The 26,442-nt window shown below is 34.8% G+C and overlaps 1 protein-coding gene across 8 annotated transcripts in view; it reads right to left on the bottom strand.

The window, feature by feature from the left end:
• The window catches only part of ADAM23 (ADAM metallopeptidase domain 23), a 68,758-nt gene that overhangs the window by 35,384 nt on the left and 6,932 nt on the right, over positions 1-26,442 (bottom strand). For all 8 annotated transcript variants that reach the window (XM_021538863.2, XM_031505382.2, XM_021538862.2 and 5 more), the window contains exons 3-11: positions 22,841-22,917; positions 11,433-11,496; positions 9,225-9,307; positions 8,502-8,565; positions 6,187-6,259; positions 5,610-5,683; positions 4,679-4,744; positions 1,703-1,774; positions 246-412 (exon numbers count right to left, since the gene is read on the bottom strand). In XM_021538863.2, coding sequence (XP_021394538.2) covers positions 246-412; positions 1,703-1,774; positions 4,679-4,744; positions 5,610-5,683; positions 6,187-6,259; positions 8,502-8,565; positions 9,225-9,307; positions 11,433-11,496; positions 22,841-22,917 — 740 coding nt within the window. The remainder of the gene's footprint in view (positions 1-245; positions 413-1,702; positions 1,775-4,678; positions 4,745-5,609; positions 5,684-6,186; positions 6,260-8,501; positions 8,566-9,224; positions 9,308-11,432; positions 11,497-22,840; positions 22,918-26,442) is intronic.

Raw genomic sequence — 26,442 nt, 5'->3', positions numbered from 1 at the left:
ATGTGACACTGTCTTCAGGTTGCAGACATTGAAATATCATTACAGACATATATTGACATGACCATATATACTACAATATACTACACCTATTAAAAACAGGTGTTAAATATCAATTAAGCTTCCTAAGGAAGGCAGATGTTGATTGATACAGAGAATACCAAGCAAAAAAAGTAAGAAAGAAGAGACAAGTACAGAAAAGCAGTAGACAGGAAATAACTTTCTAAGCCATTGCCACAGGTACATACGAGAGCAGGTGCACAGCATCAGCGTGCTGCTTGATGTAGTGCTGCCGATACTTGGAGAAATCGTGGAGCATCTGCAGAGGGTCAGGGCGAATATTGATGCGATCTCTGTCTGTCCAAGTCTCCACAGCAACCAGAACCACCCTGGTGTTCAGCTGTTCCTTGTATATCTGAGGGCAGAGACAGGACAGGCACAGGAGTAGAACACTGGGTCAAACATGCACAGTTAGCCAGTAAGAGTAAAGCGGAAGGACAAGAGGGATAAAGCAGGAGGAAAACATGGGAAAACAGTTAGCTGGCAATGCCTTGCATTTCCTAAAAGCTGATATTCTGATCCACTATGTTTTAGAAGGAAAACAAGAAACAACACTTGTTGCTCTTTTTTTTTTTTTTTTTTGAGTCACGCCATTTTCTTTAAAATTCTCATGGCAAGTAACTTTGCCATGCCACTGAGTTTTACAGAATATCTGTGCAAAAATCAGCAAAGAAGAAAGGTAAAGGTACACTGGGTGATCTCAAGTAAAAAGAAAAGAACGATCTCAAAGAGTAACCAAAGACAATTCTAAAGCTGAGATTAAATAATTTCTCACTTTTCCAATAAATCCAAATTTTAATTAATGCTTGATTTCCATTTATATACTATGATCACTTAATTCTCACACTGCTTGAGTAAAATTAATTAAAAATATTGATTTGTCTATAAATTTTAATGTTACAGTAGCAATAGACAAGGAAACAACAATCGGGCATTAATAATAACAAAACCATTTTAAAATATGCATTTTAACATTGCACACAATGGAAAAGGAACTCAGAGACAGCATCTGGTAGCCTTTGTATTCATCCCTACTAAAAATCTACCTGTTTTCACTACATACAGAGCCCTGAAATGTGTGTGATCATTATATGTGTATCAAAAACACAAAAAAAAGAACCCAAATTAATTTTACCACAAATATTACTTTTAGTTTATTTGCAGTATGCGAAATTGTTTTAAATTTAGCACAGATACAAATATAGTATCTGTGTTAGTTCCACTCATCTATAATGTAGTACAGTGGCATTTTGTTTGTAATCTATAAATAGAGATTTATAAAGCAGATTATTTTACTCACACTCACACTTTTTCTTCCAATATATATATGTATCCCTTGTGAGCTATACTTGCAGTTTCAATCACTTGTATTTAGATACAAATAAAAATTTGATTAAATCCCATTCTTAATTGGTGACAGATAAGGAAATCACCCCTGCTGAAGGCAAAATCTGAGTGTTGCAAGCTTTAAGAATAATGCCACAGATAATCTGGTAGTTTCTTATACCTTCACCCCAGGCTATTCTTCTGCAGAAGTACACTTTAAAGTGTAATAGAAATTTGGTATAGGGAAATTATAACATTTTTAATACAGTGCTAAATAGAAGTCAGTGAATCAGTTTTCAGAAGAAGCATTGATACTTACAGCATCTACAAGGTTTACCACAGACTTTGCAAAATTGTTTGTGTATGCAGTTGAAGAACGGTGCTTTTTAAACTAAAAGAAGAGAAAGTAGAACACAGTGAGAATTTAAATATTTATTGCTAATTCTTTATTTTTACAGCATGAACATAAAATCAACATTTTAAGAGAGTAAGGGAAAAACCAAAAAGATTTTCAGATCAGAGCCTATATCTCATATTCAAGAATCCCTGGAAGATAAAGGCAGCCATGTATGTTATGCAGCCTTTCCCAGCTGTAAAAGGAGCATTTAACCACAAGAAATACTGTGTTTAGAATCAGAGTTCAAACGTTTGAGACAAAATTACAGGTAAGCATGAACATCAACAGGAGCTCAAAACTGAGAGTATGCTTTACCTATTAAAATCACTTAACCTGATGAGTTACATATCAGATTGTAGTAGCCATATTCCACCACTTTAAGACATGAAGATGAAGCATTTACCACTTATCCTGTGCACAGCTCTTTGTAAAGGCCTCCTTTTCTACAATAGCACAACACTTTTGTAACATGCAAGCAGGAGTTATAGGAAAAGGCAAAATGGAAGAGGGAGCGCATGGTAACAGTAAATATGTGTTTGAACATGAAAAGAGTTAATCTGAATATCTTAAATTCTAACTTCATTTTTTAAAAAAAATTTGATAGACCTAGATGAGCTGTATTAAAAGTTCTGCTTCATAATATCTGTACATGTCATTACAATGGTTTAACATCTTTCCTCATCCTGCCTCATGAGCCCTTTCTGTACCAAGTAAAATTTTTTAAAGATGCAGCTATGGTATCTGAACATGAATCCATATGACTTTCAATAAACTGTAAAATTATAAACCAAGAGTACATTACACAGTATGATTTGCAGATAGGAAAAATAGATATTCAAAATTTCACAGAAAATTAATATGAAATTGCTTAGAATAGGGGGAAAAACCCTTTATCAAAAAAAATTATTAATTTCAACTACTGGTTAAAAGCAACACGTCTCATTGCCTCACAGTGTTCTATGAAAGTGTCATTTGTTCTCTCTATGAAACACAGTACTTAAAAAGAGGCCTTGAAGCCTCAATTGCTCTTCTCTGAGCAATTGAGTAGCTGCTCTCAGGTCTAGTGCTAGTAGGTGCCTAGGATGTACACTGAAAGGAGCATTATACCATGGACTGCTCCCCAGAGAACAATGACAATGGGGAAGGAGGAAAGGGTCACTTTGGCTTTTTGTTTTGAGCCAATCCCAAACTTTTCCAGAAGTGGAAACATAAAATAATATGCTTGGGAAGATGTTCTTGGTTTTCATGAAAGAAAATGCTAAAATCAATAGCAATATACCACAAAATGTGGTTAAACACGTATCTAAAATACGTTAACCCAAACCAGTAAAAAAATGCAACAACCTAATTAAACGTGTTGAGATATCTGTATTGCTAGACGAAAGGAAATGTTGTGAAAATACACAATATTAACCATTTAACACAATGATCAAGGAGGTTTAAGATACTACTTGCAATGAAGACCTTTGCTGCAGGGGAAACATGCCCTCTCCTGGTAAGCAGAAAACCTTTAAAGTATATTTAGTGAGGTCCTAGACTGGCAAGCTGTGACTCCTAGCTGTGAACACTTCTCTAAGTATATCCATTTTATTCTTTGAAAAGAATTATATCTGCTTCTAAGTCACTGATAACTATGAAGCAAAAAATCTTGTGCTCTAATATTCTAACAAATAAAGCTTCAGAGGAGACAACAGTGTCTGTAAGTGTAGTGAACACCTTCAAGCATGACTGCAATACAAGAGGCCAGGAGAAAGAGACGGACATAGGAATATTTTCTCTTAATAAGGAACACCAAGCATAGACATCAAACAAGACAACAAAATGGCCATAACTTCAATTACTGTGCCCTACTGCTAAATAACCAACATTTAAGCATTCTTTAAAAGTAGTTTCCTACCAGGTGGCTTTACAAATAAAAGCAACTGAAGAAATTTCTGTCCCACTTTTTCCACCCATTCAAATTCCCTTCACAGTGCTAAATTAACACAGATAAATATAGGTTATGCTTGCCCAGACTACTTCTATGATTTATTAGACAGGTGAGGGGAGGGTATAGTATCTGTCTATTCAGCACTGGAACAAGTATCAATTACTGCACCCTGTTCTGATATCTTCAATTTCTTGCTGTTAAATATCATCCTTTAGTGTTGACAACAGAGCCACAACTCCATAAAGCACTGGGAAACTTGCAGCAGGGTGAGAGACATAAAAAGCTCTTTACTTGCAAATAAAATAAGTGAAAACTATTCTATCAGCAAGAATTGATTTTAAAAAAAAGAAGACATGCTTACAGCAAATATCACTTAATCTGACTTTTTCCAGTCATCAAGACAAAAAGGGGAAAAAATTGGGCTTTCCTACCCCCATGCATTTTGGGTTTTTTTAACAACAAACACTTTCTGAATCAAACAAACAACTTACCTTGCACTGCATTATCACTCCTCTTTATAAGTATGGAATAGCCACGAAGAATAATCAGAGTTTTGTCTACATGTTTTGCTGCATTAAAATTTAAATTAGTAAAACTAAACTCAAAGTAACAAATTCTGACCTCTTCCTATATAACTTCAAAGACAGGATGTAATTTTAGAACATTTAGTGTGTTTGTCTTGTACAAAAATGTTGTATTGCTTTACTTTGTTGGTTATGAGCATATTAATTTATCCAAATGATACCAAAGTGTTCCAGATTAATTTTAAATATATAATTGCCTGAGAAATTCTTAGGTAACATTAAACTTCATTAGGTATATGGACTACAGTGTTTCTTACAGTACAAATGTTAATAGCTGCTGATAAATAAAATCCTGGGTCCAAAAAAAGGGTGGCAATTTGTAGGCTGCACATCAGCCTACAATTGTCCCCAAAAGGAAGCTTACCATTGAATTTATATACTTACCATTTTATGGTCATTGACTATCATGAGCTCCAGATATTTCATTTCTTCAAAGACACCACGCGATAACTGATGAATTAAAGAAATTCTTTGAGAAATCATGAAGATGTAATTATTTTCAAAAATAATTGCAGCTGATTTTTGTTATATATACATATTAAATATATATTGCTTAGGGTATGTAAACCAGTAAACAACTGATTGAGAAATCCAAGTAGGGTAAAGAATCATAGCTCCAGTAACTTAGACACTGGCTGAGGATCTGAGCCACATCACTAAGAAAGTTCAGGTTCTACTCTTTTTTGCTTCAGTGCAGACACCACCACTGCTTCCCTCCTCCTTTCATTATGTACTATTCACCACAGATTTAATGAGGAAGGAAGTTACTAAAAACATAAGCACCCTCAAAAATATGGTGTGGATTGTGCAACTCAGTGAAGAAAGTCAGAATAATCTCCTTTAACTCAATTATTCCCCAGATACATATGCATGTGAAGATCATGAGGACTGCCTGCTTAAGTTCTCCCAGTAACCCAGTTCTGGGTGTCCTCATTTGGATTTTTGATTTAATCATGCTACTTAATAAGCCAAGTGACAATAAAGTCAGATATCTATAAACGCAAGAGTTCATTCAAAATTATTCTTTATTCTCAAGCAGACAAAAAAAAAAATCTAAATTCATTTTCACTACTAAATTTTTATTTAATTGATGCATAACATTGCTGTCACTTTATAAAATTTGTCAAATTTCTTCCAAATTTTCTATTTTTGAAGAAAACTCTTGTTTTCTCATTTGATAACTGTATTATGTGACAATATTAAGCTTCTAAAAATACTTGTTTCCTAAACCCTATATTCTCTTGACATTAAAAAACAGAAATTAGTAAGTTTGCTTTTATAAATGGTCTTAACTCAGGGTCGCACTTCTACTTACTGCTCTCTTTCTTCTCCTTCTCCTCAGCCACTGCAGTTCAGACAGAAAAGGCCATTCAGAACTAGAGTCAGTCTCTGTAAAAATTACAGTTTCAGAATGTACACTGTGCAAACCAAAAGTAGATTAAGATCACAAAAATTAGAAACACCCTTGATATTCAAAAGCTCATTTTTAAAAAGATATAAGACATATCAAAATTCAAGTAATTCAGAAATTTTAAAGCATGCAAGGAAAGGTGAATAAAATATAACTTCCTGGGCTTAGAATATACATTTTCTTCCATCTAATTGCCTCAGTAACATTAATATCACTGATTAAAGTCAGTGGTTTTCAGAGAAAAGCTAAATACAGGCCTGTGGATGAAAATTTTACAGCTGCCTTTTGAAAAATCTATATTCTGTTGCAATAATTGTGAAAAAAGGCAGGTAAATGACTGCAACAGTAAATATATATTTTTCTTAATTTTCTAAATAATCAGCAATTTTATAAACACTGTGAGCCTAATACTCAAATTTTCCAAGTTATATATACGATCATTTCCAATATTTAAAAACTCATAACATAAGCAAAAACACACCAAGGTCCCGCAGCTGCTTGGAGGCTTGTGTTCCGTAAGTTCTTTGGATGATATGTGGCCTACTTTTACTCTCCTAAAAAGAAAAATATGTGAAATTTTCTTCTAATTAATAACATCAAGAGAAAATGTGGCACTTCTTTCAGTATTTATAATTTTTATTATTTTTTCTATAAAATGCAAGCAACTATAATACCAATTTGGGATAGTACTAATCTGAAGCCATCTATATGCAATCCTGAGTAAATCATAGAGCCTCTCTGCTTCAGCAAATTGACCAGTCTACAAAACAAAAGTGTCACAGATGTCTTTGAGATTACCTTAATAGTCCTTTAAAAGCCTTAGCATTAGAGAACACAGATCCCTCATTCCAATAAATCAAACTAGAATGTCTATATTTGGTTGAAATCTTCCTTCCACAGATGAAAAGCAACTACTACTATTTATGAAAAAAATCCTATCTAATTGCAAGAAATTGCAAGAAACCAATCAATATACTATCCTTAAGAGGATCCTTTCACCCTGTTTTATTGGTGTATTCCACACTTTAAAAGGACAAGATTTTTAATGCATATTTTCTTTAGAAATCTGACATACCCCAAATTATCACATTTGAGTATCTACTCTAGAAAACAACTCCTTTCTTCCATAACACCTCCTCTGCAGAGCTGCCAAAACAAACAATTCTTTTCAAAGGGTAGGTTGCTGCTGTTCTGTAACTTCCATAAGAAATATATAGCACACTGAAGGACAATGCTGCATCTATTTGCAAGATTTTGGGGGGAAGGGAGAGAGAGTTTTATATGGTATCTATTATAGTTAAGATTAATCAAGCTGAATAATGTACATGCTGAAGACTGTGTTCAACATATTTATCTCATATACTGAAGTTAAAAAAGGAGCCTTTAAAAGCTCTCTGTAGCTGTATTATTTCTGGTAGATTTCAGAAAATTATGCATCTCATCTGTTTTCTTAGTTAGAGTTCAACTTGAAACCTTGAGTTGGCAAATAGTATCTCACTTTTATAACCAGAACTTTTGCTCTACTTAGAATTCTTACTGAAATAGCACTCAGAGAGATATCCTGGTTTCCTTTGTTCCCAAGCAAGAAAACAGATTTGTTACATTTTCTTGTTCCTTGTATAAACATAATCTGCATGAATTTATTGTGTCTCTGTTGTTAGTTTTTAGAATTGCAACCTTTATGAAGATGTGCTGCATCATAGATATGCAGCATGTACTGTTGTACCTGGGGAGACTGATTCTTTTAGAGGTAATATTTTCCCATGTGTCTGAAGTTTCATTTGTAGCCCAATAATTGACTGTCCAAATGATACCGAGGCCTCTGAATGTTGATCCAGTTTCTTTGGCAGTATCAGCCAATGATTTTGCAGATCTTTATTCAGACTCTTATTTCAGCTTTGCAGTCACTACAACGTGTTGGTTCAGCAGTGTTAATTATTTGTCACATACTATTACTATATACTATTTGTCATACATATACTAGAGCGAGACAAGCTTGAGAACTGCGGCACAGCATCTGCAATATATCCTACAGAGCAAGCAGGATACAAACCTTAAGAACTCTCTGTCTCAATGTTGAAAATAATTTCACTGAAAAACACTCAGAAGTTAGATACACCTAGTTTTACTACTATCTGTGAAACTCTATCAGCTGTATTAACAGCTAAAGTTTTAGAAATGGTTGTACACATGAAACACAAAAAAAATAGCAAAATACTTGCATAAATGCAGTCCTATATGCTGATCCAGCATAATCTTGTATTTGAATATGCTGGACCACAATCATTTAAGAGATACAATGATCACTGACTTAAGACATACAAAGTTTAAGGTACCCAGATGTAATTATCTACTGAATTATGCTTTTTGTGGAATCACAGCAGGTCAAGAGAAATCTGATGCAACTATTTAGAGAGGAATGTACAAGTGAGTTTCAGAGATATTTTCAATGAATTTATAAACATTTTAGTTCAAATACTAGAGCAAATTGATAAACATTTTTTGACAGTCCATAACCACGTGCTATGGGAAACAGTTTTATTTGTCTGTTCCCAGTATCTAAATGATCAATAGCAAGTAGGAAACAAAGGATTAAAGAAAAGCAGAGGAAAATCATAGGTAAATCATAATTATGTATTTGCTACCTTAAACAAATTCAAATCAAGTGTTCTAAAATACTTTTCATTTTCATATGTGTGCATGAGACATATCACTTACTGATTTATTCTAATATTTTTATTTGCCAGTCCTTGAGCACTCTCCCAAACAAAATAAACTAGACAAAAATAAGCTTACTGCAGTGTGGGTCAGATCCATGGGTTCTATCAAGTACAAATAAGTACTGTCTTCAAACATGCCACTAGAACATGGAGAAAAAGAAGCTATATTTAGGATCACAAAGCAATCAGTTTGACTCCATTTTTTTTATTATTTTCATATCAAAATATGAATTTTGATAAGACAAAACCAAACTTAGGGCTGGAAAACTGACAATATTAAATATATATTCATTAGTACCACCTGTAGCTAAAGTGAAGAATTGGGGGATTATTAAGATATCTGGCATATTTTAATGGATTAACACTAAAGGTAATGGCAATGCTATGATAAAATACCAAAAGGGGTAAAGATTTGACTTTGGGAAAAGGAAGTCCTACAACACATCCTGAGCATGCAAAACATAATCAACAGCTGAGCTGCACTTAGCAGTAACTAATGATAATTTCTTGCATTTTTCCTTGTACAATCTAGTTTTTCTATGACAGAATTATAAATGAATACTGGGCATACAAACTGCTGAAATATAATTCTTGTTTATCCTTTACCATAATAAATTCTCTGGGGAAATATTTACCTGCACTTATTATATTCAAAGGTTTCATGAGATAGCATCAAAACATTAATTCTAATGATACTAAGAAAAATTTCAAAACATAAAAAAATCTTAGAGCCTGTGGTGTTTCAGTTCCTTCCATATTAAGAGATAGCCTCATTTAAAAAATGAAAACATGCACTTACTGAAGTCCATTACAAGTTGAAAGAGCAACTTTGGAATCCTTCACACCTCTGATATTTCCATGGTAGTAACAATGCTCTCCCCCCTAATAATTTTTAAAAACAAACAATCACACACACAAAATGATCCTGATTTAATATCTGTTGCTTAAAACCAATGCCAAAAAAATCTAACAGTAACAATACTCATTTACCTCATTTATGTACTTGTCTTTACTGTCTATCAGCAATAAGTTCAGTAAACTAAAAAGAAAAGGTATTGTCAAAAAATTGTATTGAAAACCCTGAAGTGTGGTTGTCTCTCAGCCATTGTTTGAAAAACCTACTATTCATAATAAAAATATTTTTAATTCTTTTGTCATGTCATCTGAACTCCAACATGCATATTAAACACATTCTTTATGCAATGATTGTAACTCGAGACAGTACAAAAAATGTAAACGCTCTTTGTCTGTGACAGCATTATTTCCATTTTGCATCTTACTTAATGAGTTATTCAGATTCTGATTTAAATTCCCTACGGGTTATTGTAAATAATTAAATCAAAGTACTTCACAGAAAGTAATCATTCTGTGTTTACCCTTCCATCAGTGAGAATGCATAAAACATGCTTTTTAACAGCTACATTTGATCATGTTTCTTACACAAAGATTTTCAACATTTTTATTTAAAGATGATCATCTGAGTAAAGAAATTGCTGTTTGTTCTTCAGTCATTTTTGTAATTAACTACCTCTTTCTAAAAAAATACTGTACTTTTCATTGAGATTTCACTTATTTAGATCCACATTAGGAAACAAAACAACCTTTTACTTGGGCATAAAAAGTATTACAAGACACCGCAAAGGACCAGGACACAGTCCTTATTTGACCTCCTACACAAATTGTGTGGGGTTCTGGGGTCTTTTTACTATCTACAATGAAGCTTTTTACACATTAAAGTGACCTCAGGAGCTCTAGTATCGCTTCTAAATAAAGCAATTCAGAAAACATCCCCTAGGAAGTTTGGATCAAGTTACTGCAGCATGCAAAGGTAGCCCATTTGCTGAGTCTGAAGTTCTAATATAATTTTCCAGTCAGATTCATGATTCAGCAACCGCAGTGCTCAATGCTAGTGCTGCAGCTGACAATTGCATGAGCTTGTCTAAATGCCAGAGGGAATTGTTTTCTTGCATCATTTAACATTTTTGCCTATTCTGCAGAATACTGAGTCTTAATGGAACAACTTCCTCTGTATGTAACATGAAACTGTTTTTCTTCTTCAGTGGAAGGAAACAAAACAGCATATCTCAGTAATTACCTTGCAATGGAATTGCTTATCATTTTATTCAAGATTCTCTACAGCAGGGCAAAATAATAAACCAGACATCTACTTGGACAAACAACAGTCCGGACTTTCTGAAGACATTAATACAACCAGAATGCTTGCTTGCCTCCACTCTAAATACAGATATAATTCACACATAATAAGTTTGCAAGAAATATGTTGGCATTTATACCAAATACAAAAAAATAATTCCCTGCAAATATAGTTTATAGCCTTCCTAGAAATCTTCCAGTCCTCATTTTGTTACTACAAACAAACAAAAAGACTGATCTGGTGCCCTTAGGGCTGAACTACCTTTCAGAACTTTAATCTGGCTTTGGATCAATAGCCTATGGCACTGAATTCAATTTGGGAGCTAGTCTGATAAACAAAATTAATTGGATGTCTAGCAGTATGCTGATTTTGTAAAAAGTCCAGAGGTTAAGGTTTCAGTTAAATCTTTCATTTTCTGTTTCACAGCTGTATCATTCTTGCCAACAAAAGTCACTGGAAGACTTCTGGGTTTGTTTAAATGTCTTACATTACCATTATTCTTTCTCCTTGTACTTCGTGCAAATGACACATAAATAGCTAATGAAAACTTATCTGATGGTGACTTCAACCCCTCCATCCCCTATATTTTACATGATGTAATTGTCCTGGCAGCAATGGATCATCTTCACTGCTACCACCTACAAAATGCCTACTCCTCACCCCAAAACACAGTTTTTCTTTTTTGCACAATTCCTCTTGTATTACTGAGGTATCTGTACAAGATGAGATCACAGTTACCGTCTGTGTGTTGAAAAACACTTCTGAAGTTTATAAGTCTTGCAAAATATTTTTTATCTTTTTAACATTTTATTAGCATTGTTCCCTCAGAAAGACAATTTAAGAACACAATACCTTAGAAAATTTTGGTTTTCCATCTTCATAGTGAATCTCCATATAATTGGATGATAACAAGTCACTGTCAAAGAAAGAATAAATAAAGATGAGAAAAATCTGAGTACTCTTTCTATTGCTATGATAGATTTGGGGGCTTTGTTAGCATTTTCAAACCATTTTTATTTTCCTTGTACATTAGTTTTTAAAAAAATCAAGCAGGTTGTGTACAGTAAATGGTTTGATGGTACACTGGAAGTCAGAGTGCAGTATACAAGGGGGAATTTCATTCTGCCATCTAATTCCCTGTATTTTAGATTTACAATTAGATTACCAGCCTTCTAAATATGCAAAAAACCAAAAATACTTTAGAACTTTCCTTGCTGACAGTAAATGTATTTTAGTTTATCACCATTTTCAAATAGCTTTTCCATTTTATCATAAAGTGTAAACAGAGTGTGTGTAAGGTTGAAGTAATAAATACACCATTGTTATGAAGACAGGAGTGTATAATCACTTTCACAAACTGCAAATACTAATTTTTTTTTCTAAAAGCAATAATGTGTCTTAAAAGAAAACACACAATGCAGAACCCAAAACATACTCCATACCCTTTTTCTCATTTTGACTTTTATTTTAAGATACCTTTATCATTCTTATTTTCTTCCTAAGTCTGGCAAGAAAAATTTCAGAAGCACAAAAATTTTCCATAATGTGTCATTTACCATTTGGGTATTTTAAAATTAATCTTAGCCAGCCTGTACACATCCTGCAATAACCTCAGTGCCCCAGTCACATCTCACCCTGCTACAATCAGGGTTGCAGCATAATGCCCTGGGAGAGCAAAGCAATTAAAGATGTTAACTGGCCTGACCAAATATGCAAGATAAGCATTTTACTTAATGTGATCCAGTATTCTTAGCATTTTTGAAGCCTCTAATGTATACTTAAAACTAAAAAAAAAAATTTAAAAATCATTTAAAGGTCTGATACTGGTACATATATCAAAACAAAAATATCATTGCTACAAATAAAAAACACCATTATGGAAGTTTGGTGTGGCAAAATAGCTCTGATGGGAATTCATGACTAAAAACAACCTATGATAATGGTATCTCAAACTCAGATTAGGCTATTAGCAATCCTGGTAACACTTTAACTCTGGGACTCCTGGCTCCTCAAATCAATTCTTCATGCCATATTTATCAGACATTACACTCATTAGAGAGCATCCTGCAGAAGTCAGGTACCAGTGATTCTCTCAGAACGTCTTTCTCATGAAACTGACACAGCACACTCTGGGCCTGCAAAACGAATGCTAATAGCCCTGAATAATTACTGAAGTCTAATAATTTGCCTTAAACATCATTGTGAAGGCATTATTAATTTTTTTAAGTGCAGATTTAAAAATAAATCCAGTTGCATTAAATAATTTTAACTTTGTGTCATAGTAAGCTGTAAATTTTCTGCAGAAAATACAAATGTGTAAAAATAGTGTACTTGATTACAATGCAAATATTTATTTCTTCAATGTGGCAAAATTGAAGCTTCTAAAAAGGCATACATGTATAAAACAATTAGAGTGTTGATAACATACTTTTATTCTTTGCATTTTTCATACTTGTTATGAAGCATAAAGACTACTGTTCCCAATAGGAGATGCTACAGACAAGGCTACAGGTAACTGACATAAGTAAGAAAACTGAAATCCATAATTACAATACAAGTATTAAAAAAAATATTGAGAATTATTAAACACAGGAACTGTACTCAACATGACAGGGCCCTGATCAGATTCCAACTTTTACAGACACTTCTGCTTCAATTCACAAAGGCTGTTTGGTTTCCTCAAACTAATTCCTAGATCAGCACTAATCTACCTGTTGCCAAATCAAGCTCACAGTTTCAAATGTTCTTTTTTGCCCTCTTTTAGTAACCTTATATGACTGAACTCAGAACTTCTTTCTATGCTATCTCATGCTTTTTGCATCTTGTAAGACTTGCATCAAGTGATTTTCCACTGTGTCTACTGACTCACAACTAACTATAGTTTAATTACAGCATTTCTTTCAGATTTATCCTATTTTGTGTGACATAAGAGCTGCTCACAACTTTTTTAGTCTACCCTTCCAGAGTTTAGTATTCTTTTCTTGGATTTTAGTTGAGCCTCTGTTGTAACCCACTTGGTTCCCTCATCTGCCAACCTTTTCCATTCTTTAGCTTCTCGTTACTTAGAACTGCCAATGAATTCCCAGCTGGGTTTTGTCCAAATACAGTGTCCCACTGATAGGATACCTAACATGGCATACTTATGATGGAAAATTCCTATATGTGTGTATATACACAAATATTACAAGTCCAAAGCAAGGAAGCAGACAGTTTCCCAGTAGACTCTACACTTTTCCCATCACTGACTTTCCAACATGTATGGTGTCTGTGTGGCAAGGTTTTGGTAGTGGAGGGGCTATCAGAGTGGCTCTCTGAGAAGCTGCTGGGAGTTTCCCCCATGTTCAACAGAGCTGGTGCCAGCCAGCTCCAAGATGGACTTTTGGCATCTGCAGGACACAAGGCACATCAGTGAAATTCTCCATGCTGAACAAATTCCCTCCACAGAGAATTAAGGCCTGCTGTTTGTGATATACTTCCCAAAGGCCGTGCTATAAACAAAATACAACTTTAATTTGTGAAGCACCCTTTTGGCAAATGCAACATAGTATTCACCACCTAGAAGGTGGAGTGGAATATCTTTTATAAGACTTTTGGATTTCACAAAATTGCTTCTCATGCACGTCTGGACTGGAGTGTTTATCACTAGTTTCTGGCCATTATTATGTTTTTAAGCTTGCCACACAGAGCCACCAAGGTCATGCAAGGGCATTTTTCTCTTAACATTTCCCTCAGGACAGCAAGAATTTTGAACACCTCATGATAGAAAAACCAGTCAGCTGCTTCTTAACCTGTATGCCTCCACTTCGACAAGTACCTGATTTTTGTCAGGTACCTTGTATCACTTTATCTCATTTCAAGTATCTGCCTACACTAGCAATAAACATCCAAAAGAACACCTCGCTTGTAATCATTGAGAAAGACAGGAAGGTACAAAAATTTGTTCTACATTTTGCTAAAACTCCAGGAATAACAACAGATGTAAAAATATACATAGAACTGCTACTGCAAATATCCCCTACAGAACTTTTACCAGTTATTAATGCTGACAAATCTGACAAAAGACATAAGAAAGTACTAAAAAAAAAAAAAAATGCTTAACCAAAATAACTTTGAAACATTTTTTCCTACACAAAAGACATACACAGAAGAGCACTGTAATTTCACCAGGAGGTATGATGGGATTCTTTATGTAAGTGGCATCAAAAAGAAAGACCTAGAATACACTGATTAAGAGCTCATGTAGAAGAGCAATTGCCTGAGGAATGAGGCACAGAGCTCATGCATAAAGTAGGTAGGGGTCTCCACAGCTCAAAATAACTCTTCTTCCTTCATTATCACTTACAGAATGCCTAAATTTACCTCTGGAAGGCAAACCTGAGTTCTATAAAATACATTTGTATCTCATCTACAGTGGACTGTGTTTTGCCACATTTGATCCATTTTGAGCCATTCACATCTTGCTTAGGGCAGAAATGCATTCAGCACAGCAAATTTGAATTTCAGTATGACAAGCACCAGAAACAGTGCAAGCTTTAATTGAAATGAGTGTCAGTCATGATCACCTCAGACAAAAGTCTGTTTAGGTAGTGACACATTAGTATGATCCTTAACAATGAACATATAAAGTTACAACATATTGAATGAACTCATGACAAAATTACTTGTCTGCTGTGTCCTTTTCTACAGTTCCTTCCACCCTGCCTTTTTTATCACAAGGATAGATGGATAGAGCTGTCTTGCTCCCTGGCTCTTCTATCTGAGTTACACTGAAAAAAGCAAAATAAGCAGCAAAGGGATATGACATTCCCTGTAGCTGCTGCCTTTGAAGCCATAAGCCAGCTGTTATAGCAAGCAGCAGATGCTTTCTGAAGAACTCACAACCACTTCCATGGCATGTACTTCACTGCTGATGTTTTCATTAGCAGGAGAGCTGCAGAGTAAAAGTGGCTTACCTCAGCTGGCATCTAAAAATCCTGATGAAGAGAATTGATTTGGGTAGGAAAAGGCTATGAAATTACTGAAAGATATCATATACAAGTAAGCAAATTACCTTCCAGCAACCCACTAGACAGCCTACAGAAAATCAGAGTACAGCAAGAATTACCTTTCTTGCACACTTCTTAAACTATCTTTATACTAACCTATTACCAGGCAATATTTTATTAACTATTCTGAAATGTTTCAAGCTCAGTACCAGTGTCTGAGCAACCTAGTTTAGTTGAATTATTTAACAGAACACTCATCAGATGTTTTTGTCCATTTGACACATGTAGTTTAGTAGCACATAAAGATGGGAAAAACAAAGAGAACTTGCTGCAGTATTGTTTTAAGACGATCAAGACACTGTCATCTAACACAATGCCCATCTACAGCCTTGTATATATTAACAGTTTCAATTATATTCACAAGCTTTGTTGAACTCACTGTTTTAAGGTAAATTTATTACATTTCTAGCATGCATTTACATTAGTCTTTACTTGACTGGTGTCTTTGAAGCTGGTCCGACAAGAATGTCTCCAATGAATAAATAAACTGCTAATATTCATTATTTTTTAAAACAGAACACAGCTTTACCACTTTTTCTTATATTATATTTAAGAAGCTTAAAAATCAGAACATGGTACTGTGGAACAAGCAATTGTGTTTACAAGTAATTAGCAGAAAAAACTGATGATGCAAATGCATAGGTTAATGTTTTCATAACGATGGAATCAAAGAAAGTCCTCACTCCTGCTATTAATAGCATAATGATTCTGTAACAGTAAACAGTACACTTATTTAAAAATCACTTTTTGCATGGTCTTGCTGTAGTTGCTTGGTTTTGCTTCGCTTGTCTTTTAGGTAGAAAAAAGGATGACCAACCACAAATTTATAAACTGAAATTATCTAGGTGATCCTCAAATGCGGAATATAGGTCTCCAAAAGAGACTGACAGGAAAGCATATATTAGAATGGTTTAGAATACTCATTTAGAATGGTGCAGAAAATGCTGCACATTTTTTTCTAGATCAGTCTGCCTCTCTCAGTGCTAGAAACCCTGAGTTAGTTCAAGGGAGGTCAGGAAACAAATTCATGATCCTTTCTCTAGCTATGTCCTGGAGCTCTCCCTCTGAGAATGGAAAATGCTGCATTTTTTTGGCTACTTCAGCAAGCATTTTTGAAGGCAGCAGTTCAAAGAGTTCTTCAGAATATTCACAGTATGTTGGTCAGTTTCCACCGTACTTTTGTCTACCATCATGCTGAAGATTATATCACTTTTAAAAGTGCTATGCACAAGGATATGAAGACACAAACAGCTAGACAATATTACAGAACGTGAGTTCTATGCCACAGAAAACACTTCAGTGCAATTTGTTATGACTGAAGTTTCCTAGAAGAACAACTGACAAAACAAAAATTTCATTTAAACAACTGTTCAGATTTATTCAGTATTGCCTTTCAATTGATCCCTTTTCTTTCCTCACCAGCTTGGAAAACTTATCAGAAAGAATTTTATTAACCTGTAGTGTAAGATTGAGGGCTGCCGCCTGTCTGCCAGAATGGTCTCATCCAATGATCATATTTGCTAAAGCTTCTTTCATTTAAAGGATTAAAGGAAGGTTTTGTAGATTAAAGAGAAACTTGTTTCTTCTCCTCTTAAGCAATTCACTAAATGTGCCAGATGGTCTGATACTTTGTGTCTAATAGTAACACTCCTATTGAAAACAAATCTTTCCATTAAACAAAAAAATCCAACTAGATATGGTGTTTTTCTTCATTATTATTTTATTTCTAATACCAAAAAAAAAAAAAAAAAAGTGGAATTAGCTTAGTTATACTTACAGAGAGCTGACTTGACTTCAAAGTATATTAACAACTATAGTAGAATCAGAGGTACATTCCAGCAAATTCAAAGTTTATTTTGGTTCCCTTAATCCATGCTTCTATGTTGAACTATAATGTGCAACTTCAGCTCTGTCACTGAATCAAGTTAAATTCAGTTATAGAGGCTCCTAGGGACTTGTCTGATGAATTTAATCATATGCCAAGCATACACAGGCTTCATATCAACTCCAAATGCAAAGATTTCAGCCTGCCTACAAAGCAATCTGAAATACCAGGAATACACTTCAACATAAAGATCTCACTATTGGCAAATCTGGACCATATCAGAAATCAACTGAAACACCTACTAAAGTGGAAAGACAACAATTCTTCCCCATTGCCAGGGTACAGCGGTTGCATGTGGGAATAAGAACATAACCTAAGAAAGGATACATTGAGTCAGACAGCTGCTTAGCAGGTTGTCTGACAGCAAACATTGCTACACATGTAGCAATCTTTCACCAGAATTTCATAAGCCAGAGTTAGTATAATTGTTTGCAATGGCTCCCAGTAGATTTCTTTTCTGTAAGTTCTTCCAATTCTTTAGTTCCTGGAAACAGTTTAGTATGTACAGCACCCTGTAAGAAAATTTACCTTTCAATTATTTTTCTGAGAAGCACCTTCTTTCAAACTTCCTGCTGCATTTAATACCAAAATTGTTACACGAGAGGGAGAAGGCAATACCCTCATCCTGCCACACTGAATTTTACAGCATTGTCATATCACTACAGATGTGTATTTATTTTCCCAGGGCTTGTTGACCCTAACAATCCACCAAACCAGTGGTTGCATCTCAGCTGACAGATTAAAAAAACTGTTCAGAGGGATGAGAGATCCACACTTAATTAAGTCTAGGATCAGAAGTGCACAGAATGAAGTTTTACTCCCCAAGCAAGTGGTTTGACAAGTGGTACTTTATACAAGGACACGCGGCAATAGGACAAGGGGGAATGGCTTTAAACTGAAAAATTATAGATTTAGATATAATGAAGGACCTTTTTACTGTGAGGGTGATGAGAGCTTTTCACATCTGCCTCTAAGACTTAACACATGAAATGCCCACTAAGACAAATGATAATTTTTAATAGATTGCCTCCAGCTCTGGGAGTAAAGCTCTGTTATCTACAGCTGAGAAATGCAAAACTGCACTTACAGGAGGACACACACATTTCTGTAAAATCCTAACACTGACTTCCTTGAATTTCATGTGTAACAAATATTTCAAAGCCAATTAGAGTTTAACATTCCACAGTATTATTACTGCATTTAATTTAGTTATGTATCTTATAGGATCCATTAATACTCTAAGTGTTTATATAAGAAATGTCATAAATACTCAAAGTTTCCTTCTGAAAAACTGTGACTAGCTTTCCCACTTTCATTTAAAACACCAATTATAAGGTTTAAACAATTAGATAAAATTTGCTATTATGCTGGCTGCACTTCACAAAAGAAACTAACTTTCCCCCATAGGTATCATATTTTAATGTCTCAAATTGTTAAGTCATGTTATGGTCAAATGCAGTGGGGTTAAGTTTTTTTCAGTTCATGTCAAAGTTGCCAAATACTTTTTCCATGAGATCTTAATGGAAAAGAAATCCATTTTCCTGGAAACAGAGTTTCCTGAAAAGATGGACTTTTACAGAGAAAAGAAGGAAAAGATAAAAAATACAGACTGATTTTGATTATTTGTTTTTCTCCCCTTCTCCAAGAATCCTAGATTCTGAGCCAAGTTATCCATAGGAAGGGAGAAAAATTTTCCTCTTTGGGTTTTCCCTCTGTTTCTGTCCATATCAATTAACTAATTTCCTATTCTTGGATGTGTCTCAGCCACCACCCAGAGGGTCAAGGTTCCAGTATAGCCTCAGCCTGCTGCGCTGGTGGAGGCCTCTTTATTTAGAGGCTGGAGCTAGACCATGGCTGCAAACTGCTGGAAAATACAGCCAACTTCTCTCCTCACTAAAAAAGCATCAAGTAAACATTTTTAATTCACTGCCTTTGGTAGTACTGCTCTTTAATGTGTTTTAGTACTATGCCAGAACATAAAGCCTGCTACCTTTAAATAGGACATTAGGAGTTACTGCAAAACTCCTCCCTTTCAGCATAAGAACAGCAAGTTAAAAGCCTTTTACATATTGCTGGAAATGAGATAATTAAAAGCTAATTTTCTAGCACCTTTCAAACATTTGTTTGTGTAAATAATGCATCACTATAAAACAAGAAACTGGTCAGATATACTAGGACCGTTGATTACTCAATGTTACAACACTGCCATTTGAGGACAAAAGTGAACTTACTGAAATAAGTGAATACTTTCAAAGGCTTTTTATATAAATTGTGTTTGTGACAATGCTAAATGCTACATATTGCACAGGAAATTTACTGAGTTTGGGCAGACAATCTTAGCTTAATTCTAAGTCTAAATTTTCAGATGGGATTGCTACCACACTACAAGCTTCCATTTTCATACTAAGAGTGTTAACTAAAACCATTATTTAATCCCTTACAGATTATAAAGCTATTACTTTTTGCATCAAGTTATTTCCACAATCAATATATCTGCAAGTATTATGCATCATCAGAAGTGGTATCACACTGAGAGCCTGCAACTGGTCAAACACTTGAGTGTAGCAAGGGGCAAGGTGTCCAAAATTTCAGAGTAACCCACCTTGCTAAGGAGTTCAAAAAGTGAGCTCTTTTTCCCTGAATCTTCTTATCAGAAAAAGCTACCAAAATCACCTTTAGGATAACAAATTATATTTCATCTGGTTTAGACTGTGTAAAACTGCAGAACCAGATAAAGAGTCAAACACCACTAAAGAAGCTAGGAGAAAACCTAATGTATAAAAGGGCAAGCAGTAGGGATATCAGTAAGGCATCTGAACACCTTGTGCCTTATATATAGGCAGCAAGAACACTCCTGGTATCACAAGAGCAGAGCTTCTTCAGCCAAGGTGCACAGCAAGTTCATTCCCTCTCCTATTTGAAGTGGCAGGCCCTGGATTTCTTGATTGCTGAAAAAGCAACCACAATTAGAAAAAATCCATACATTTACTTTTGAACCATTTGTTGCTAAAAATAAACACGGACAAACAGTAGAAATAGACAAGGGGTAACATTGCCAGGATATGGGAAATGTCAAAGGGCTTGTGATTTTACTTGGATAATAGCCATTCACCATGAGATTCAGGAAATGCAACGAAACCCAAATCCTAATGAACAGGAAATAAGGGTTCTGGTCACTGACCTACAGGTCACAGAAGAAGCCACTCAGCCTCAGTCTTGAAGAGGTTCAGCCAGAAATTTAGAACAGATAAAAAGTGGTAAACAACATAATTTGTCTCCTGGGAAGGAACAAACTTATCTCGGGATGTCTGCCCAGACTTGTGGATATGTGCAATCATTTTATAGAACATTCAGGGAATGTGCCAAGGGTAGAAAAGGTGAATCAGGACATAACGTGTCAGAAAATGGAGAGGAGGTGGCCTAAAAAGGAGTCACTAGTGTAAGCTGCAAGACAGTCTGCTTGTTTGGCACGGCCCTGCCTGATCACTGTTGTCTGTCCTATGTTAAGTCCTACTTGTAATACTCCCTTTGTGGCCTTGCTCTCTATTCTGCAAAGGTGTGATCTGCAAAGAAACTTGAGGGTCAGTCAACAAGTATAGGGAGATCTGTATCTGGAAAGACTAAGGTCTAAGACAGTGACCACATGCCTCAAGCCTAGGCATCAATATTGAATGAACTTAAAGCCTGTGTTAACATTTGTGTCAGTGAATGCTGTCCTGCCCGTGAATCAGGAGAGGGCTGGCATACCTTTCACCAGCAAACTTTCAATTCTCATCAGCTGTGGAAGAACTTAATGAACCTGTTTTCTTCTTATTCACCTAAGTGCTGTCAGCATGTTTACATGGTACCAGTAAAGGCAATGGCTTTTCTTTGTCACTGTCTGTGTGACCAGCCATACCCTACATACACTGCCAAACTGGGAAAGTGTGCTCACACTCACTACTCACTGGATATGCAGACAGGAGCAGTGGAAAGCAGACCAAGAAGAGGAATTCCCTGTAGCTTAGAGGGCACTAAATATTGGTTCCCTCCACAAATATGTCATGATTATCCATTGGAATTACTGTGCATGGGTCCAACCCTCATAGAACAACAGTCTCGCATTACACTATAATTTTTACAGAGCCTAGAGAACATCCGGTTATCTTCAAGCTTTCTTCGTCCTTCAATTGTGTGATGTTCCCAGCCTTCGCATTAATTCATCTTTTGCCAGACACTCAAGACTTCACATAATATTTTGAAAGATAAAAATGCAAAAGCAACCTAACTTCAAAATTATGCATGGATGAAGGAAAATGTTTCCAGCTTACCTTTACAGCAAAATATCTGATAATTAGCAGCCAAGAAGCCAAATACACAAATACCAGTTCTGCAAAATTTCTGTAGCTATAACTTGCTGCTTTTAAAAGCAATTAGATTTACTAAGTTTGCATCTTAATCCCTAACAAAACTCCCCTTTTATGACAGTTTAAGACCAAAAAAAGACCTCATATGAACCTCAAGACCAGAGGAATGCTTTTTAAAATCAGTATGCAATTGTTTCTGTAAATTTGTTTCTCCTTTTTTAAGCATGCTGAGTCTCAAGGGACATAGAAGGGGCAAATGCACTTTTGAGCATTACATTTTACCTGTCCAGTATTTGGTATTCATTTTATACTTCTACCTTATTCTTAAACTTTCATCGGCCAAAAAAAAGGCCATTGCAATTTTTAGAAATTCATAGTTCCACACCTTCAGCAGAGATATAAAAGTATGTAGGATATACACAACTAAACCACCACTGCCCTGTATTATAAGTCAGTTCTTGTAGACCAAAGAATTACATAAAATTGTCTGCCTTAAAGCAAACAGATTCCAGCTGCACCTTTCAGTGCAGCCACACCATTAAGAATCCCATCTCATTAGGAACTTCATGACTGTAGTGACAATAGCATGATTTCCAGATCATTAAAGACGAGTTATTCATACAAGTATTTACAGTATTTCTACACACTGATTTGAGAAACTAAAACATCTTGTTATAATTCATCAATTAGTTTAAAAAAAAGCACAAGAAAATCCACACTTTGCAAACACTACCAGTACTGGAATTTGTCAATTTATCACAGTTTATTTTACCATGAACAATAACATTTTAAGGGTGTCTACTTTCTTGGTGCCAGCAAGCATTACTGATACATTACACAGAAAATTTTAAATGTTGTTTTGTATTAATAAACTTGGATAACAGCATTTTTTCAACAGCTCTTGGAATATTACATGCTCTGACCTTATACCATAAGATGATAAGACCAGGAGTGAAAGAAAGAAACCTCAAATAATGCACTTACTTATTCAGTGTGAGGTCAAGGATGAATTTAGAGCCAAAGGCCTCAATCTGGAAACTTGCCTGGGCCAGATGTACAGCCTGTAAATAGAAACAGTTGTCAAAATTTTCACTGAGTTTAATATATAACAAATGTGACTGTGAAAAACAAAGTTATGGAAAACATGCTCATTTTCATGAATCTCATGGGCATATGAAAACTTCTGCCCTTGTACTAAATTCTGATTCAAAAGGATTTTCCTTTTCAGTGGGAAGTAAATGGTACCTGAAAAACATACTTTCAAATACACACTCATCTGTCTTAAAAAAAAAAAAAAGAGAAAAAAGTTTCACACAAATGTCTGTATTTTGCCATAACCAGATGGCTATGTAACATAAGTAATGTAGTATACTGTTCATTTAATTTAGTTATTGCAATCACTCCATTTAAAAGGCTGAAATAATTAAAGCATTTGTGATACACTTTCAAATATTAAAATCATGGCAAGGCTCATATTACACATTATTAAAAACTTCTTCAAAGTAATCCCTTCACAATTAATGGCTTTGTACTTGGCACTGTAGCTAAATCATTATAAAGAATACTGATGCTGGTCATACAACGAATCAACATCAGCTTGTCTTGCATAGGGAGTTAAGTTTAACTTCAGTATATTCTGGTCTTGTCAGATAAATTGTATTCTTTATTTCTCTCTATACTGTAATAACTGTAGCCAAAGACATTTAAAACATGCTTATCTGTTTTCTAGAAAAATAGGGAGATAAGAGATGATTCAAGAATTTCTTTTTGTGAAGAGCTGTTCCAGCAGGGTTGAAGAGATTAGATCTGAATTTCATACTATTTTTCCTGATAATGTTCTAATAAAATCATGCTTACTTATAAATTAATTTGATACAGTATTAATAATCACACAAAGTGAAATATTATGACTAAGCCCATTAGTCAAAAGAGAAAAAACTCCCTATTTTTTATTAAACACCACAATTAACCCTCAGATATGTCACATAAAAATATCAAGTTCTAGCTAGTTTACAGCACAACTTAAATAGTAAGAAGGTTGGCTTTTATAGCCCACAGTTCTCTTCTGGAAATTTCTCCACAAAGGATATATCCTTTATATTTCTACTCCATTCCTGCACTACACAAAGCAGCGCAAATTTTCATCTTCCTTCTCAGCAAAGTTATTAATTATCTTTCAGAAAATTCTTCAATATAATTTTTTAAGTTGCTATTGTGACTAAAATCAGCTGTAACATTTCCTGTATTACTTCATCATTCTTTGCTGCCAGAATTATCATTTCCCATTCAATAGGATCACAGAGCTTTGTTGTCAAGCTTCTTTTTTAAAAATAGAAGTCATGTACAAATATTTTAAAAACCTTTAATGCCATTAAACAATCTTAGCTAAAGCCTGTTTTTGTTCATTTAAAAAAATACAATGACTCTAAATGAGAACTAAAAAAATAATATTCCTAGCTGATATCTAAAACCACACAGAAGCAAACCAGTACTAAGCTTTCTCCTGGTGGTATTTTTTTGGTAAATATATATTGCTATCTCACCAGTTCACCAATTGGCTAATACTGGCCTGGCAGATCTGAGTTTACAGCTGCTCTGAATCAGCAGAGCAAAACAGTTTAAGTATAAACACAAACAGGTGTCATGATCAGAGAGACTCTGATGATCAGGTTAAATACATGCCCAGCAGAAGAGGCTTTTCCACCCCAAATCCACTTTTTTTAAAGAAATTAAGTAAAGGAACAAGTATCACAAGGAGCTTTCCAAGCACCTGTTCATGACAAAAATCTAATTATGTTTTCAAAACACACATGTATTAACTAAATTTTTAAAGCATAAAAATTTGTTACAGTAAAAGGACTGCAATTAGTTTTATTCAATTTAAGAGTTACACAAGCTACTGTTTTGAATCTCCTCCACATGTAACATTTACCTAAAAGGATGTGTCTTCATATATATACCACAAACAAGATTTCAATGTTAAATATCTGCAAACTTTACAAGAGCATGAACTATTCCAATTAAGATCATTCTGAAACATGAGAAATCTCTCCCTAGGCATCAGCTACTGATTTTAGTGGCAGCTAGACAGAAGACTAGTTTGATCTGCTATAGTCTTCCTATCGTCCAATCAAGCCTGTTCAATGATAGCTGTGTATCACCCTTCAAGTTTCTAAGCCAGGAACTATGTATTCTTTATATTTCTGCAATTTCAAATTACTAAATGTAATTTTTATTCTTGGTCTGCAATATCTTAAAACCCCTTTCTCTTGCAGAATTACATACAGTAACATTGCTATTTCTGAAAACAACTACTTCTGTGTATAAAAACACTACTTGCTATCCATTAGTGTGACTCACTAACAGATGCAGCCTGCACACAAAAGCAATTGCTGCAAAGCAGCAATTTGATGACCTGCAGCAGGGTACGCTCTCCACCAAACTCAGCTTAAACCATTGGTTACAAAAAGATTTTAAATCCCTGCAGTTCAGCAAAAGCACTGTTTTGAATTCAGGTGAATGCACTACAGCAAATATAGACTCTCTTAAGCCAGTTTAACAATAGATAACCACTCCCAGAAGCCATAAACCAGCTGAAGGTAATGAGACTAAATATTCAATCCTGAAACATTATTTTCCTGCAGTAAGTTAGCACAGAAAGCTACCAGTGAATTATCACCAAGTGTTTTAAGCATTACAACCATCATGTACCACAGTGAGGAGGAAATATTTCAGAAACATATCTGCAATTCTGTTATCCACTTTATAATTTCACTGTATTCTCTCATCAGCTACTGTGTAATACAAATACTTGAAGTATAATCTGAAATACAGTGTTCTTCTCATCAGCATAGAAATATAAATTCCAACAAGAATATAATGTAAATCAGCATGTATTTTGAAGAACATACATGTTTTCACAGGAAAAATATAAAATATCATCCTCTTGTATGGCTTGTGTATATGCAAATGCTCACACCTGCAAAAGTATCCTTTATTTACATACAGAGGTGACCAAGTTCCTTTGTCTGTGTTTATCATCTAAAAACCTCTGCAGAGGTTCCTGCTTTGACAGCTGTAGCCTATTCCAATGGCAAAGCTCCAAAATAATATAAAGTTTTTCTTCAGCAAAGACTTATTGATGATGCATAGAGATGGGGGTTGAAGAAAGGTCTGAGTCTTTCAAATTCTTCCTGTCCTCATACCCAAATTGAGGGGGGAAAAAAAGTCTGTTTTTTCCCTGTTCTGGGAGGTCAAATTACTGGTATAGTCATTGTAATAAGAGATTTTTCATACGAGGGACATTCTAAGAGTGCTATAGCTGCTTATGGAAAGTAGTAGCTCTCAGAGTTTTTTCCAAGCTAAAAATTCATATGTGTAAAGAATTCCAGTTTCTTTCAAATCAGTCATTAGGTTACAGTATCTTTCAGTATAAAAATGGCTGTAACAGGAATCTCAGTTCTACTGATCTATGTCACAACTTGAATCCTTTCATTGTTTTCATTATCACATTTGGGCATCATTTATTGATAATTAATTTTTTTCAGACTTTCAGGAAATTTACAATCTTCATCACCAAAAATAAA

The sequence above is a fragment of the Lonchura striata genome, chromosome 8 (assembly GCF_046129695.1).
Source record: "Lonchura striata isolate bLonStr1 chromosome 8, bLonStr1.mat, whole genome shotgun sequence".
Taxonomy (NCBI): Eukaryota; Metazoa; Chordata; class Aves; order Passeriformes; family Estrildidae; genus Lonchura; species Lonchura striata.
This window is presented reverse-complemented; position numbering and strand designations above follow the sequence as displayed.